The following is a 12,926-nucleotide window of genomic DNA, read 5'->3' on the forward strand; positions in this document are numbered from 1 at the left end:
CACTAAGTAAGGGGGTCCTACTTTTCCCCTCCCCCGACCAAATTGTCCGATCGCCAACAGCAATCGTTCGCTAGTTTACTGTAATGTCATGGCAATCACTTGAAAATTGTGGAAACAGTTCGCTAATTCAAACGGTAAAATTACCTCTTTTCAAAGACAAGAATTTATTTTTAAAGTCTCTATGATACGCTGACCACTTCTTGACTCCTCTTCAAAGAAAATTCAGTTTTGTTTTATATGTTTGTGGCACGCATGGATGAAATCATTTTGAATGAAGCATCATGGCAACAAATGAGAAAATAATATCTTGGATTATGCCGAAAAGTTTAGGTTGATCATTGGAAAATGTCTTTAAATGGAGCAAAGTTTAATCATAAGTGAAAGGTAACCATATAATTGGAGCAGGAGAACGCCGTTTAGACCCAGGAGGATCAAGGAGCACTTACTTTTAAAGCGAAAAAAAAAACGATTTTTAAAATGGTAATCTGGGCAGAAAGTAAATATAACTTGCTGATCTTTCAACCTTCGCTAAAAGAACAATCACAAGGCAAAAACAAGATGCTTTATGCAAATACTTCGCGCAATTTTTACCAAAGTGAGTAACACTGTTCTCCGTGCAGTCAGCAACCACTGTTCTCCGTGCTTTGGTGCTGACAAGGAGAATTTTGCTACAATCAAGAGCTCTTCAAGTTGTAGATCATTTCGTTTATTCTTCTTGGCTTTATGTTAAATTCAGGGTGGTGCCGTGAGGAGAAATTAGATGATTGTAAGTCTTGGGGTTTCAAAGGGTTACATATTTGTTAGCTTGTAAACTTAAAAGGTAATTTCAGAAAACAAACTTTCTTCTTGACTCAGGAATATAGGACAAAAATCTGAGGGCATTTTAGTCATTTAAAAAGAGAGGTATAGCAGCAACTGAGATAATATCTAATATCTTCATTCAGCAGCCGCAGAGATACGTGTATTTTATAACTTTTTCATACTTCATGAACAATCGGTGTAGGAGTGTCCGCTTCGGTAATCACGCACAAATTCAGTAGCTCTGTTCCAGTTATAACTGGCTTTATCCCACTTCTGAGCTGATAATCTTCAATAAAATGGAAGAAGGTAAGTGTGAAATTCTATTATGCTGCTTCTTTCTGGTAACAAATAGTTTCTTTTACTAGCTATGTTGTAACCTGGTGGCCCAAGTATTTTGCTGAATTGTTGAACAGTGGCGAGCAATGGTCAATACGGTCATCAATGGTTAAGCGGTTTACATTAAGAGACGCAAAATGTCCGCATACACAAACGATCGCTCTTTACTTCAAATTCTGCCTCCGCAACACGTTTTTGCTCTTCTTTCACATTTGCAAATGAGGTAAACTTTCTCTCTGCTTTGGACTGGGTGACAAGTTTTTTAGCGAAGAAAGATTCATCTGAATGTTGTCGGCCGTTTGAGGCCGGTCTAGGAAAGTAAACCTCTCACGCGAGAAGAGGTGTGGTAGGGGAGGGGGGTGGGGAGGGAAAGTTCTTAATTTATAAGTTTAAAAAAGACTCCGTGAGAGTTTACAGCAAGAGCTGTGGACGCAAAAAATTATGCGCCCACGTCTTATACACAACAGCACTCTAAGGTCTTATTCGCTAGCTGCATGCTTCCAATAGCCTTCTGAAATATTTCATGGCCCACTCATTTTAAACCCAAAAGCCCGTTTTAACACAAACTTTACTTTTTAATTTACGAGGGAGATACAGAAAGAAATAATTGCCTGATGATTGCCGGTATTTCAAACCTTGAAGGGTTTTATTCTATGAACTGTTCTTTTTCTGTCTCTTTTTCTGTGTAAGATGTCGCCATGGCCGGATATTTCAGACGATAAAAAAGTCACAGTTTTATTCAAAACCCCATTTGTTAAATGATGTTTTGTTAAAAAGCGATCCTACCGAGCAAGCTCCCGGATCGGTCGTGATAGATCTTCTTTTGTTGCTTATGGTACCGCATTAAAAAGCTTCATTAGCTTTCTTTTACAACTTTTTCTCCTTGCCTCAACTGTTACATCCATTAGTTCGGTGCAAACTTACAGGAAATTAAGGATTTTACAAGCGGATATCTTCCAGGCGTTGACTCACAAATAGGAATTTTAAACAGGATCCAAACTTAATCTTAGACATCACAAATAAGACGGCGTCTTTTTGCAGTCCACTGTATTTAAAGATCTGTTTCCATGTATTGTTCTACGCCTTACTTACTTTGATCTCCCGAACCCGTGTCTTTATGGAGAATTGAGCCAAAGAGAGTTCTTTCCCTCATTGATGATTTGTCTTCGCTAACTAGTTATCAATAGAAACCACTGAAGCTCAGATGGAATCGTTGTGTACCTCATAGTTGGGCTCAGGAGTCATGCAGAGCAGACAAGATGATATAATATTAAAAAAGTCTGTTCTCTACAACTGACTGGCTGAAGAAGAAAAGCCTTAAAAAAATAATGATAGCATTCATTAAACCACCACAACTAGCGGCGGCATTTTCGGGAATTTGCAACTTAATTGTGGTATTTCATGCGGTCAAGTCGGTACGTGTCTTCATAAAGAAAACGTGTAACCTTGACAATTGTCGAAATTGCCTCACTGAATAGGTATCCTTGCTTTCATTCACGCTACTGACGGTTTCCGTCGGTTCATGATGAACGAAAAAAAGAACGTGCCCCACCCTACTCCTGGCAGATGGTCGAACAGCCAGCTAATTAAGGGTAATTAAGATTTTTGATAAGTAGTCACATGAATATCCGCCTTACTTCGGTCAAAAGCCGATCTAAAATTTCGTTCTTAGGTGTTCTGTCTGTTCTTTGCTATCATTTAAATTTGACATAACAAGTTTTAACCCATAGCTTGTCACGAATTGACAGAGCCAAAACAAATCATATTTAGAACTGCGGAAAAGCAACCAAAAGCTGCTATGACTGACAGGTGAGGGTCAGGCGATTAGCTCTAAATTCACGGAATAATTCTACTGAAAGAAGGACAATTTAACCAACTGAAACAAACAGGGAAGTCTTGAATTCATATCACGATTGCAAAAGGGAAGATTGTACTATTAAAAGTGTTTAACATCTTAGACAAAGTAATATATAAATATACACACAAGCTATACCTTGTAAAAAATCTGAAGACCTTCAAAATTCGTATAAGAGTAAACACCAATCGTAATTTGTCAAAGATGAACTTCTTGGTAAATTATAGAGGGAAAAACAGCTTGAAGTCCTCTGCGCATCAGGTTTCTGATAATGAGAAGTTAAAATCAGATTTGACCATTTCATCGGTTGCAAAATTTTCACCTAGTACGTCGATGTCACAATCATTAGCTCGTCTAATGTTCCTTCCCCGCTCGCTGCCTTTCAGACAACCCTTTTTCTTGTTTCGTTCACCCCTCCCAAACTACGTGAAGATCGTTCCGCTTTTAGTGGAATTTACGTTGGGACTGCGTGATGACAATTCACAGAAACCAATGAGTGCGTCATGCTCCGGAAGTTCGACAGCGGAGGACCGCTGCGCACGTTAGTTGAAACCGCATGCCTGAGGGATGGCACACCTTTCCATCCTGGAATAGTTAACGATATTGGACATATTGCGGCTCCTTTACATTTAAGTGTAGAAAACCCTAGTTTAGGCTGTTTATTTTTTTCTATTTGGTGTTTGCGAGTTTGAAATGTCATGAATTCGAGACTCTTGAATGTTTTCATTTAGAAGTTTCTAAACATTTAGGGACAATAATTTACACGAAGTCTAACCCAAACCGCGGTTTAACGCAAGCAGTGGGCCTAACGTATTCTTTATAAGGGGGTTAATTGTTTTCATTAAATTAATGTCCTTCCACTGCGAGCTTTCGGTGCGGCTTGACATTGTTCACTAAAACATATGTTCAGATAAAAGATTCATCTAAATTTAAGATAGTGTAGAACGCAGTTTTGTTAAACAACGGCTATAATTCGTTTGAAAAATCGACCCTTATTGTCTTGATTTGTATTTCTGGTAGTTACTGGCACTGATTGCACGCCACGTCATGTCTCGACTTGAGTTTCATCTCCATTTAAGGTATTTTCTGATCTATTCTCGTTCACTGTTTTGTCCAAACAGATCTAAAACATCAGGAAAAAAAATCATTCAAGCCATCAAGCCCTAGGTATCACCATGGCTGAAAATTAAAACTCTTTCAAGTGGTAAAGTTACCAACGGCTCAAAAGGCCTTGAAAAATGCCACACTCTTTCTGAAGTCAAAGATAAAGCTCAGTTTTAAGGCTTGAAGTTTGAGCCATTTTTCTTCCTCTGGTATGCCAGAAATTGTTTGCACAAAGAGTGGCTTCTTTAGACTTCGTTTTTTCAGAAGTCTCAAGGACTTTTAAGTGGTAAAATTTATTTTAAAAAAACTAAACAATTGGAAAAACCCACCCTCATAAATCATCCTGTTTTTCTTTTAGAAGTTTCTTTGTAGTTTTCAATTTCTCTTCCAAACTAATGGTCACTAGTCACGCACACTAAACTATCAAAGAAAGTGAAGAAAATATATGAGTGAAAAAAGTTCCTATGAGGGGCCCACTGAAATAGAAAGTCATCTGTATAGGGGTCATCGGTCAAGACGGAGTTTATTTGATTATCACTTTCAAAATCTTCAGACGAAACTGAAAAAAACCACGCCGAATGTATCTCCGCTTTTGTCGATAAATATAAACACTGAAGTAAAGGAAATGGAATTATTTGAATTATAGGCGCGGATGTAAAATTAACTCTTTGTTCTGGGGTTAGCGATTGAATATTTCGTGAACAAGTATTCCTTTATGCAAAGGTCAACAACTGTGCATGGCTATTTTAGGAAAATGTGTGCTTTTTCTTCTGTCTGTGAGAATATTGCTTCAATGGACACACTTGAATAAGTACTGTACGTGGAATCATTTCATGACGCCAACGTAAAGGAGGTGAAGTGAAATGAAGATTCAAGAAGAGACCGGAAGAATCTATGAGGAATAACAAATTCCTCGTCACGATTTTGTGACTACGCTTAAACGCTTAGTGGCATGGTTTTCTACTCCTCCTGTTTGGAAACCGAATCCCACCTTTCAGCCTTACGTAGAAAAAAATCATCAAAGATTTGATTTCCGCTTTACTTTCAGGTGCTAGGAGGAGACCACTTAAGCCTCATTACCGCTTGTGACGTTTAAGGCTGGGTCTGAAACAAATATTATCTATCAGGGGAGGGGTCAGTACGGGCGCTTATATTTTTCGCAAATAAATTATTGTACTTTTCTTAAATAAATTATTATACGGGAGTTTTACTTCTACCTTAAAAACGATATGTTGCATTCTGTGCAAAAATGTATTTCCGCGGGGTAAATCATGCAACTCTTTAAAATCGAGATAAATTTGATCTGAGCACCTCTCCCTATTTGGGAAATTAGGCCCTTTTTAGGGAAATTACGCAACGTCCGAGGATTACATTAACCGCCAAGTGTTGGAATTCGCTCTCTTTAGTTCAAGACGTGTCGGATGTTGTAGGGGCAATACTTTTATTGCAGGGTTTTTGGATTTTAGATCGAAAGAGTTTTAGAAATGCCGCTCGCACGTATGGAGAGTTGTGGACATCGAGTAACAATCATGTGTTTCTCTTTCTGCTTTCTGCTTTCTGCTATAACTGGATCTGTGGCCGAGATATTGCCGTCAATTCTATGGAATTCTGAAAATCCATTGTAAGTATCTTTAATGGTATTCTATCATCAACATTTATTTTACGTGAAAACAGAAATCGAAGCGAAATTCTAGATTCAAAGCTAACAATTTATGCACAAGACCGTTGACAGCTTATTATCATTTTGTTTCACAATGATGTTTTTACTTGTCATCGTGCCGAATTGAAACTAAGGAACATAAAAAGCGTTATAAAAAGACAAGCAATCGCTGTAAGTTAGAAAAGGGAAGTTCCCTTGCCTCTCTTATCGTGGCAGACCTTTTAGAGAACTCGACTGAAAGTCGTGTTAGGGGCAAACACAACTTTGCGGTTCACCTGGCAACGTTTTGATCACTAAAAATTTATTTTGTCCTGGCCGGAAACAAGATCCTCAATACTGTTTTCAAATAATCACCTCTAGACTTAATCATTTTATCTGAAAATCGTTTCAAAGTGCTCTCTTAGATTGTCGGGTTAGGAAACATTACACCTTATTTAAAATTCGTAGACATTTGATTACTTAAGTCATGGTTAACAAATAGAGAAGCCTCTGATCAGACCTGATCTGTTCTGTTATAAAGCACGCAGGAAGCGGCTAGAGCACGAAAGAAGTGTAGGGAGAAACACGAGACGTAGCCGAGTGTTTCTTCCCACTTCTTTGTTTTATAGTAAAGAATCCGTTAAATTCCCCAAGCATTACTTTCAATTTTCAAAACAAACTTTATTTCCAAAGCGAACAACAATGTCGTCAGCATGCTCTATACTCTCATAAAACACGCTTCAATAAGCCAATCAGAATCCCTGTTAGAATGGTTCAAATAATCTGATTGGCTGTACAAGACAGTGTCAAAAGTGTCAAACCATCAAAGATAGTTTACAAACTAAAATAGTTCGGCAAGTCGAATTTAATACTTTTGCCTGAAGTTTCCAAGGCTCTAATACAGCATCATGAAGTGAAATGTTCAGTGAACTTCAGCCGAATTATGGCTCATAAAAACACGCGAGTTTTTTCACATGACAAGGAAGAAAACAAACTGTTCAAGACGAGGGTTTTTTGAATGAACGACAGCAGAGTTCACCAGAACATGAAGATCGCTCGTGATGACAGCGCCGCAAAACTCGGCTTGAAAAGCCTTGACTGTGCTCTGTTCAGTTATAAAGCACTTAGGAAGCAGCTAGAGCACTCAAGAAGTGGGGACAAACACTTGACTATGTCTTGTGTTTCTCCCTATACTTCTTTCATGCTCTAGCCACTTCCTGCATGCTTTATAACAGAACAGAGCACGGTCAAAGCTTCCCTATTTGTTAAACAATTGGCAGATGGCGTGACAGCTGTAGCTCAGCTTTATGCTCTATACTCTCATAGAGCATGCTCTTTCAGCCAATGACAGCGCGTGTTATATCCATTATATTATAATAACAAATAAACCATAAAACAAAGGAATCAGAGAAAATCCAAATGTTTACTTGCTTAGTGCCAAACGTCAGTGGTAAAGCCATTCTAAATCAAACATATCTGATCCAATTTTAATTGCTTTCTATTCCAGTTTTAATAACCTACATGAAAGGACCAGAAATGTCATGGAATTTGACCAGCTCTCAATTATCTGTCCCACCCTGGTGGACTACCCCATCAAAAGAACAACTACTTATTTGAAAGACTTGTTGTATGAAAATGTATATATGGTGGACAAGAAGGGTTTTGACAAGTGTAATGCAACAGGAGGACTCAGTGTTTTATCCTGTAATGATCCAGTGGGACACATTTATTACAGGGTTGTATTTCAACCTCATACCGTTAATCCAAATGATCCAAAGTTCGAGAAAGGAAAAGAATACTACTTTATTAGTAAGTGCTAATGTTTCATAATAGATCCAATAATTTTTTTTTCTAAATTTTGATTAACTGCAATCTAATTACTTCATTCCATGCATATGTTTATGTGCATTTACTTTTTAATGTTGCATTTTTATGTATTTATGAATTTATTTAAAAATTTTTTTGGTGTGTGTGTGAAGAGGTGTTTACACTGAACTCTACAGCAGCTGCTTCTTAATTTTACATGTATTGAGCTTTCTTGAATGTGGCTACAAATTAAAATATTTCTCTAAACATTTCTTTTACAAGGGTTTTGTGGTTTCTGAGAAATGACCTGTCTAAGCTGCTTTTATTGCTGCTTGGATAACACATTTTTCCAGTAATTACATATATTTGATCAGAGAGAAGGAAAGTCAACATCGTCTAACTGTAATTATTGAAAGATTTGTTTGGGGGAACAAAAGAAAAGGAGAGAAGCTGCTACATAACTTATAGTTTGACCTAGTCTCAGAACTTTTCAAAAATTGACTTTAAAGTCCCAATAAAAAGGAGAAAAAAATTAAAAATCTTTTTCAATCGTCAGGTACTGCATCAGGCTCACAAAGCTCATTGACAAACACACAAGGAGGACACTGTAATTCAGGAATGAAGATGAAAATATATGTCTGTGAAAGTAGCTCTGACCCAAAGTGTCCTAATGGAAACAGTGGTATGTTACATGTATCTCATTTCACATAATTATCCAATTAATTATCTTTTTCATGCCTGGCCTAGTGGATTTGCAGGCTGAGGCAAGGTGAAATAAATCCTGTGTTCCTATTGGCTTCCTAAATGAGCAAGATAAGTCTACCTTGCCCACCAGTGATTGCATGCCTTAGATGACTTCCAGTGCCATCTTGGTCACAATTTGAAATCTCAATGATGTGTTTTCAGATCTACCTGAACAAAAAACTTTTTTTGTGCACAAAACTTTTAGTTATCTTCCTCTCTATCCATATCATGGCAAAGAACTCTGTGCTAAAAGAGGTCTCCTTTTGTATCTTTTAGTCGTTAATGGTGGATGGTCTGACTGGAGTGAATGTTCGAATGGTCTTCAAAGACGGAAATGTAACAAACCTGCCCCAGCGAGTGGGGGATTACCATGTGTTGGTGATGAACAAAGAGCATGTTCGACAGAAGCTGCACAAGTGCTTTGTAAGGGGCATTCGTGTACTAGTAAGTGAACAGTTATTGTTAACCTTTCACTGCCAAGATCTCATTAGTAATTCTCCTTACTGTCTCACTGCTGTACAATTCTTACAATTTTAGTTCCGAGAATTTGTTACTCGATCAACTGATAATCCCCTAATTGATATTTCTCTTTATTCTCATCACTTGTATGCTTGAAATTTTATGGATATTGTAAGGAGAAATTCTGTCTTTGTCACCCATAGGAGTTAAAGGGTTAATGCCAGAAGTTGATGTTTGGATGTACAAGTAATAATGGGTTTGACTGAAAGTATTTCCATCCTTAAGGCAGGCTGGTAGTTACCATTGAGGAAAAATGACAAACCCCCTTTTTTTCCCTTCGTTAATTTGCTTTTAGATCCCACTGTGGAAGGTCAAACATCAACTACACCAGGTAAAGAAGTTTACAATTTTTAGATAACATGTGTCCTGTATATTTCTGTCCCATTCAAAGTTTGCTAGTTTGGGATGTTGAATGTTGTTCATATACATCTCTGCCAAGATCTCATTAGTAATTCTCCTTACTGTCTCACTGCTCTACAATTCTTATGATTTTAGTTCCGAGAATTTGTTACTTGATCAACTGATAATCCCCTAATTTATATTTCTCTTAATTCTCATCACTTGTATGCTTGAAATTTTATGGATATTGTAGGGAGAAATTCTGTCTTTGTCACCTATATGAGTTAAAGGGTTAATGTCAGAAGTTGATGTAGGGATGTACAAGTAATAATGGGTTTGACTGAAATTATTTCCATCCTTAAGGCAGGCTGGTAGTTACCATTGAGGAGAAATGACTAACCCCCTTTTTTTCCCTTCTTTAATTTGCTTTTAGATCCCACTGTGGAAGGTCAAACATCAACTACACCAGGTAAAGCAGTTTACAATTTTTAGATAACATGTGTCCTGTATATTTCTGTCCCATTCAAAGTTTGCTAGTTTGGGATGTTGGATGTTGTTCATATACATCTCTGCCATTGTATGGACTTGTATGTACAGTATTGTTTAAAAGTTCTGGATTTTTGATGAATTTTGGTCCAAAATGAAATTTTCACAACATGTTGTCAAATTTGTGAGGCAGATATTGTTTGGATTTTTCTGAAATTTCTCCCATGTAACAATAAGAGGGACCCTCTACATTAACTCCGTAACCTCTCAAAAAATGTTAGCATCTAATTCTTTTTCCAGTATACCTAAGAAATGTGTAGAAAATAATGTGGAGAACATGTATATTGGTGGAAGGATATTCAGGGTTAAAAAGCTCAGTGTATTCAAGACACTGGCCCCTTTTCAAATAACACATCTTGTTACAAATAGCCATATAAAATGTCTGCACGTGCATTTAATCCTTTAACTCTCAAGGTCTGATTGTTCATTCTCCCCTCTAGATGCTACACATATCTTTGTAAATTAGTTATGAGAATTTGTTGTAAGATCAAGATAATTCACAACTTCTAGCTGATACGTTTGCATATTCCCATTACCTGTTTGCTTGATAATGTATAAATATTATAGGGAGATGTTACATGTTAATCACTTCAGGGATAGGGTTAATTTTCTTTCTAATCTTTACCCAGTACACAATACATGAGAGATCTCTTTCTAGGGGGATGATGTACAACAAATAGAGATTATGATCTTGCAAAAGTTATATAAAGTTAAATATTTCTTATTTTCTCCTTTATCTGCCTCTCTTAGGACTTCCTTCCAGAGAAAACAGAACTGGAGGTATGCTTTTGAATCTTTTATCCAAATACCAGTAGTTGTGATGATCAGGTCTTGTTTCACCCACTTGAAGAAATTTAGCAACACAACTGTGTGCCAATAAAATAAGTTTATAGTCTTAATTATGGTAGCTGCTGCGTTGAATCAACAAGCTTTACTTAATTTTTTTCACTGTTATGGATAATAAGTAACTGTTTCTCAAAGTCACTTTCCAAAAGGTTTCAGTTATTCTGGTTTAACCCAATGTTGCGTTTACTGTGGTTAGTAGTTTTCAGAAAAATGTTCTCTAATTCAGAGAGCTTTGTCAATCAATAGTTATATACTCTGTGTTGTCTTTTTCATAGATAATTCTGGTGATAAATTGGAGTTGAATAGAGGACTGTTTGTTGGAATATGTCTTAGTATATTCATATTTGGGATCTTCATTGGTGGAATAATTGCTATTTTAGTATGTAGAGTTTCTAGACGCAAGTCAAAAACAAGTAAGTGCAATCTGTTTCTCTGAGTTCTAACTCTAAGTTAAACTTTTTGGCTGTACACATCCAAAAGAATCCTAAATGAAAAGATGTTCTCAATTCTTGGGACAAAAAGCTTTGCTTCTGTAGTACATCAAGAGTTATGAGGAAACAGTGGCAAACTGTTGGAGATAATGGACCAAACTCTGGGGTTTACTTTGAACTAAATTAAGTCGACATAATTATTTATGGGGGAATAATTTCAGATATTAGTAATAATATGGTTTATTATATCTTTCTAGTATGTACTCTAATAATGTGCAATGAATTCATACCCCACCAGCTGAACCTAGAGATATCACTAGTATCTTACTACCCTCATTTTCTTGGTCTGTACGATATAAGTTACAGAACCTTGTTTTTTCCACTCAGATTTATGGTTCACACGCTTTGCTTTTAATTGGGCAATAAATCCAAGCAGAAAAAACTAGGTTTGTACCATACAGTACCAGTACAGATCAAGAACACATGGTTAGTAAGAGGTGTAAACTTTTCACTTTTAATCACACTTTTTGAGAAAAGCCTTTAGACTGAATAAAAACCACAGGCAAATGAAGCTTCTCTTAAATTTTAAAAAAAAATTTCAGTCTGTCGTATTCCCTCTGCAGTCATCCTTGTTGTGTTAAAGTCACATGGTAGTCCATGGCTCATACTGTTTTTTTTTTTAATTTTTTGATTTGTTTTATTTTACACAGATGCCCATATTACAAGAGCTCCTAGCAAATTAACTGGTTTCTCTCGTCCAACTTCACTAGTTTCTACATTATCCACAGTTAGTGAGAGTGCACAAATGGTGAAAACATAGCACTTCGTAAATGCAACCATTATTTACAACCATAACCCTTTCAGTCCCATGGGTGACCAATACAGTATTTTCTCCTCACAACACAGACATTTCCAAGCAGAATGTGATAATAATAAGAAGGAAGAACATGAAGTGGGACATTCAGAGCAAAATTTTAGGGTAGTAAAATCGTGAGAATTGTCTATGAGAGATATTTGAAAGACTGATAATGAGTTCTCAAACTCATTGATTATTCATAAGGTGATCATCCAACCATGACATGCCAATTTCATCACCTGCTTGTGGTTTGAAACCCTGGTGAAAGTTTCATATAATATCAAACCCTTGAGTTTGATAAAGCATCAAACTCTAGTGAACTCATTTCTTGATTTGAATATCAATACAACAAACTTACCAACAACATGTGAAAAATTTGTGAGTACTTCTATTTTCTTTTATTCTTAAGGTGCGATTGAGAAGCTATTTCAAAAGCTATTTCAAAAACTTGTGCATCGGGTTTCATTGGGGTTTCCAAACACTAAAAAACAATGAAAGCATTATCAGTTTTCTTGTGTTTGGAAACCTTGATGAAACCCTCACACTTGTTTTTGAAATAGTACATTTAGGGTGGTCACTCTCAATATTTCCACCATTCTGGAGCTTAGGGAGTGAATGAGTTAAAATATTAGTACTAATGTTTAGTCAGCTATTTAGTATCCTCTGTGAGAATAGTTCAAAGCATTTGAGACTAAGTAAATTTACCTCTAGATAAAATATTTCAATATTATGAAGAGGGATTCTTTAACAAGGGGGCCTTTGCGCATAAGGCCCAGTTGTTTGGAGGGTGGATAATGCTATCCAACTTGTAAATTACTTTCCTGCAGATATAGATTTAATACATGGATAGTGTTATCCACCCTTTGAAAACCAGGGCAGACACTTCAGTAAATATTATGCTTGCCTGGTCATTTCTTAACAACTGGTTAACTGCATCTCTTAAATTAGCAATTTTGGATTGCTTTATTGATAGCGTCTGTTTGAATCTATCATTGATGCAAATCAAAGAGAACTACAAGCATTAAATACATTTGTATTTTCTTGCACAAAGTTTTTTAAAAATTAAAAATTGGTGTGATTTGACATTTCTCCATCCTCCCTGAA

At 36.6% G+C, this 12,926-nt stretch overlaps 1 protein-coding gene across 4 annotated transcripts; it reads left to right on the plus strand.

The window, feature by feature from the left end:
* Nucleotides 1-5,480: 5,480 nt before the first annotated feature.
* Nucleotides 5,481-12,905, plus strand: LOC131777335 (ephrin-B2-like). Of its 4 annotated transcripts, XM_066163430.1 has the most exons (10): nt 5,481-5,717; nt 7,243-7,544; nt 8,098-8,223; nt 8,562-8,729; nt 9,100-9,135; nt 9,577-9,612; nt 10,440-10,469; nt 10,811-10,948; nt 11,354-11,452; nt 11,677-12,905. In XM_066163430.1, exons 1-9 carry the CDS (start codon nt 5,581-5,583, stop codon nt 11,410-11,412), a joined length of 1,032 nt encoding a protein of 343 aa, XP_066019527.1. In that variant the 5' UTR covers nt 5,481-5,580; the 3' UTR covers nt 11,413-11,452; nt 11,677-12,905. The 4 variants fall into 4 exon arrangements, with proteins under 4 accessions (XP_066019527.1, XP_066019525.1, XP_058949597.2 ...); XM_066163428.1 differs by lacking the exon at nt 11,354-11,452; XM_059093614.2 differs by lacking the exons at nt 9,577-9,612; nt 11,354-11,452.
* Nucleotides 12,906-12,926: the final 21 nt, after the last annotated feature.

The sequence above is a fragment of the Pocillopora verrucosa genome, chromosome 3, assembly GCF_036669915.1.
Source record: "Pocillopora verrucosa isolate sample1 chromosome 3, ASM3666991v2, whole genome shotgun sequence".
In the NCBI taxonomy this organism is placed as follows: Eukaryota; Metazoa; Cnidaria; class Anthozoa; order Scleractinia; family Pocilloporidae; genus Pocillopora; species Pocillopora verrucosa.

What these genes read in the sequence shown, in the direction of transcription:
- LOC131777335 (XM_066163428.1), top strand. Translation starts at nt 5,581, where the DNA reads ATGCCGCTCGCACGTATGGAGAGTTGTGGACATCGAGTAACAATCATG. An exon ending in GTGTCCTAATGGAAACAGTG is followed by an intron (nt 8,224 to 8,561) that starts GTATGTTACATG and finishes TGTATCTTTTAG; the next exon opens with TCGTTAATGGTGGATGGTCT. An exon ending in TAGACGCAAGTCAAAAACAA is followed by an intron (nt 10,949 to 11,676) that starts GTAAGTGCAATC and finishes TATTTTACACAG; the next exon opens with ATGCCCATATTACAAGAGCT.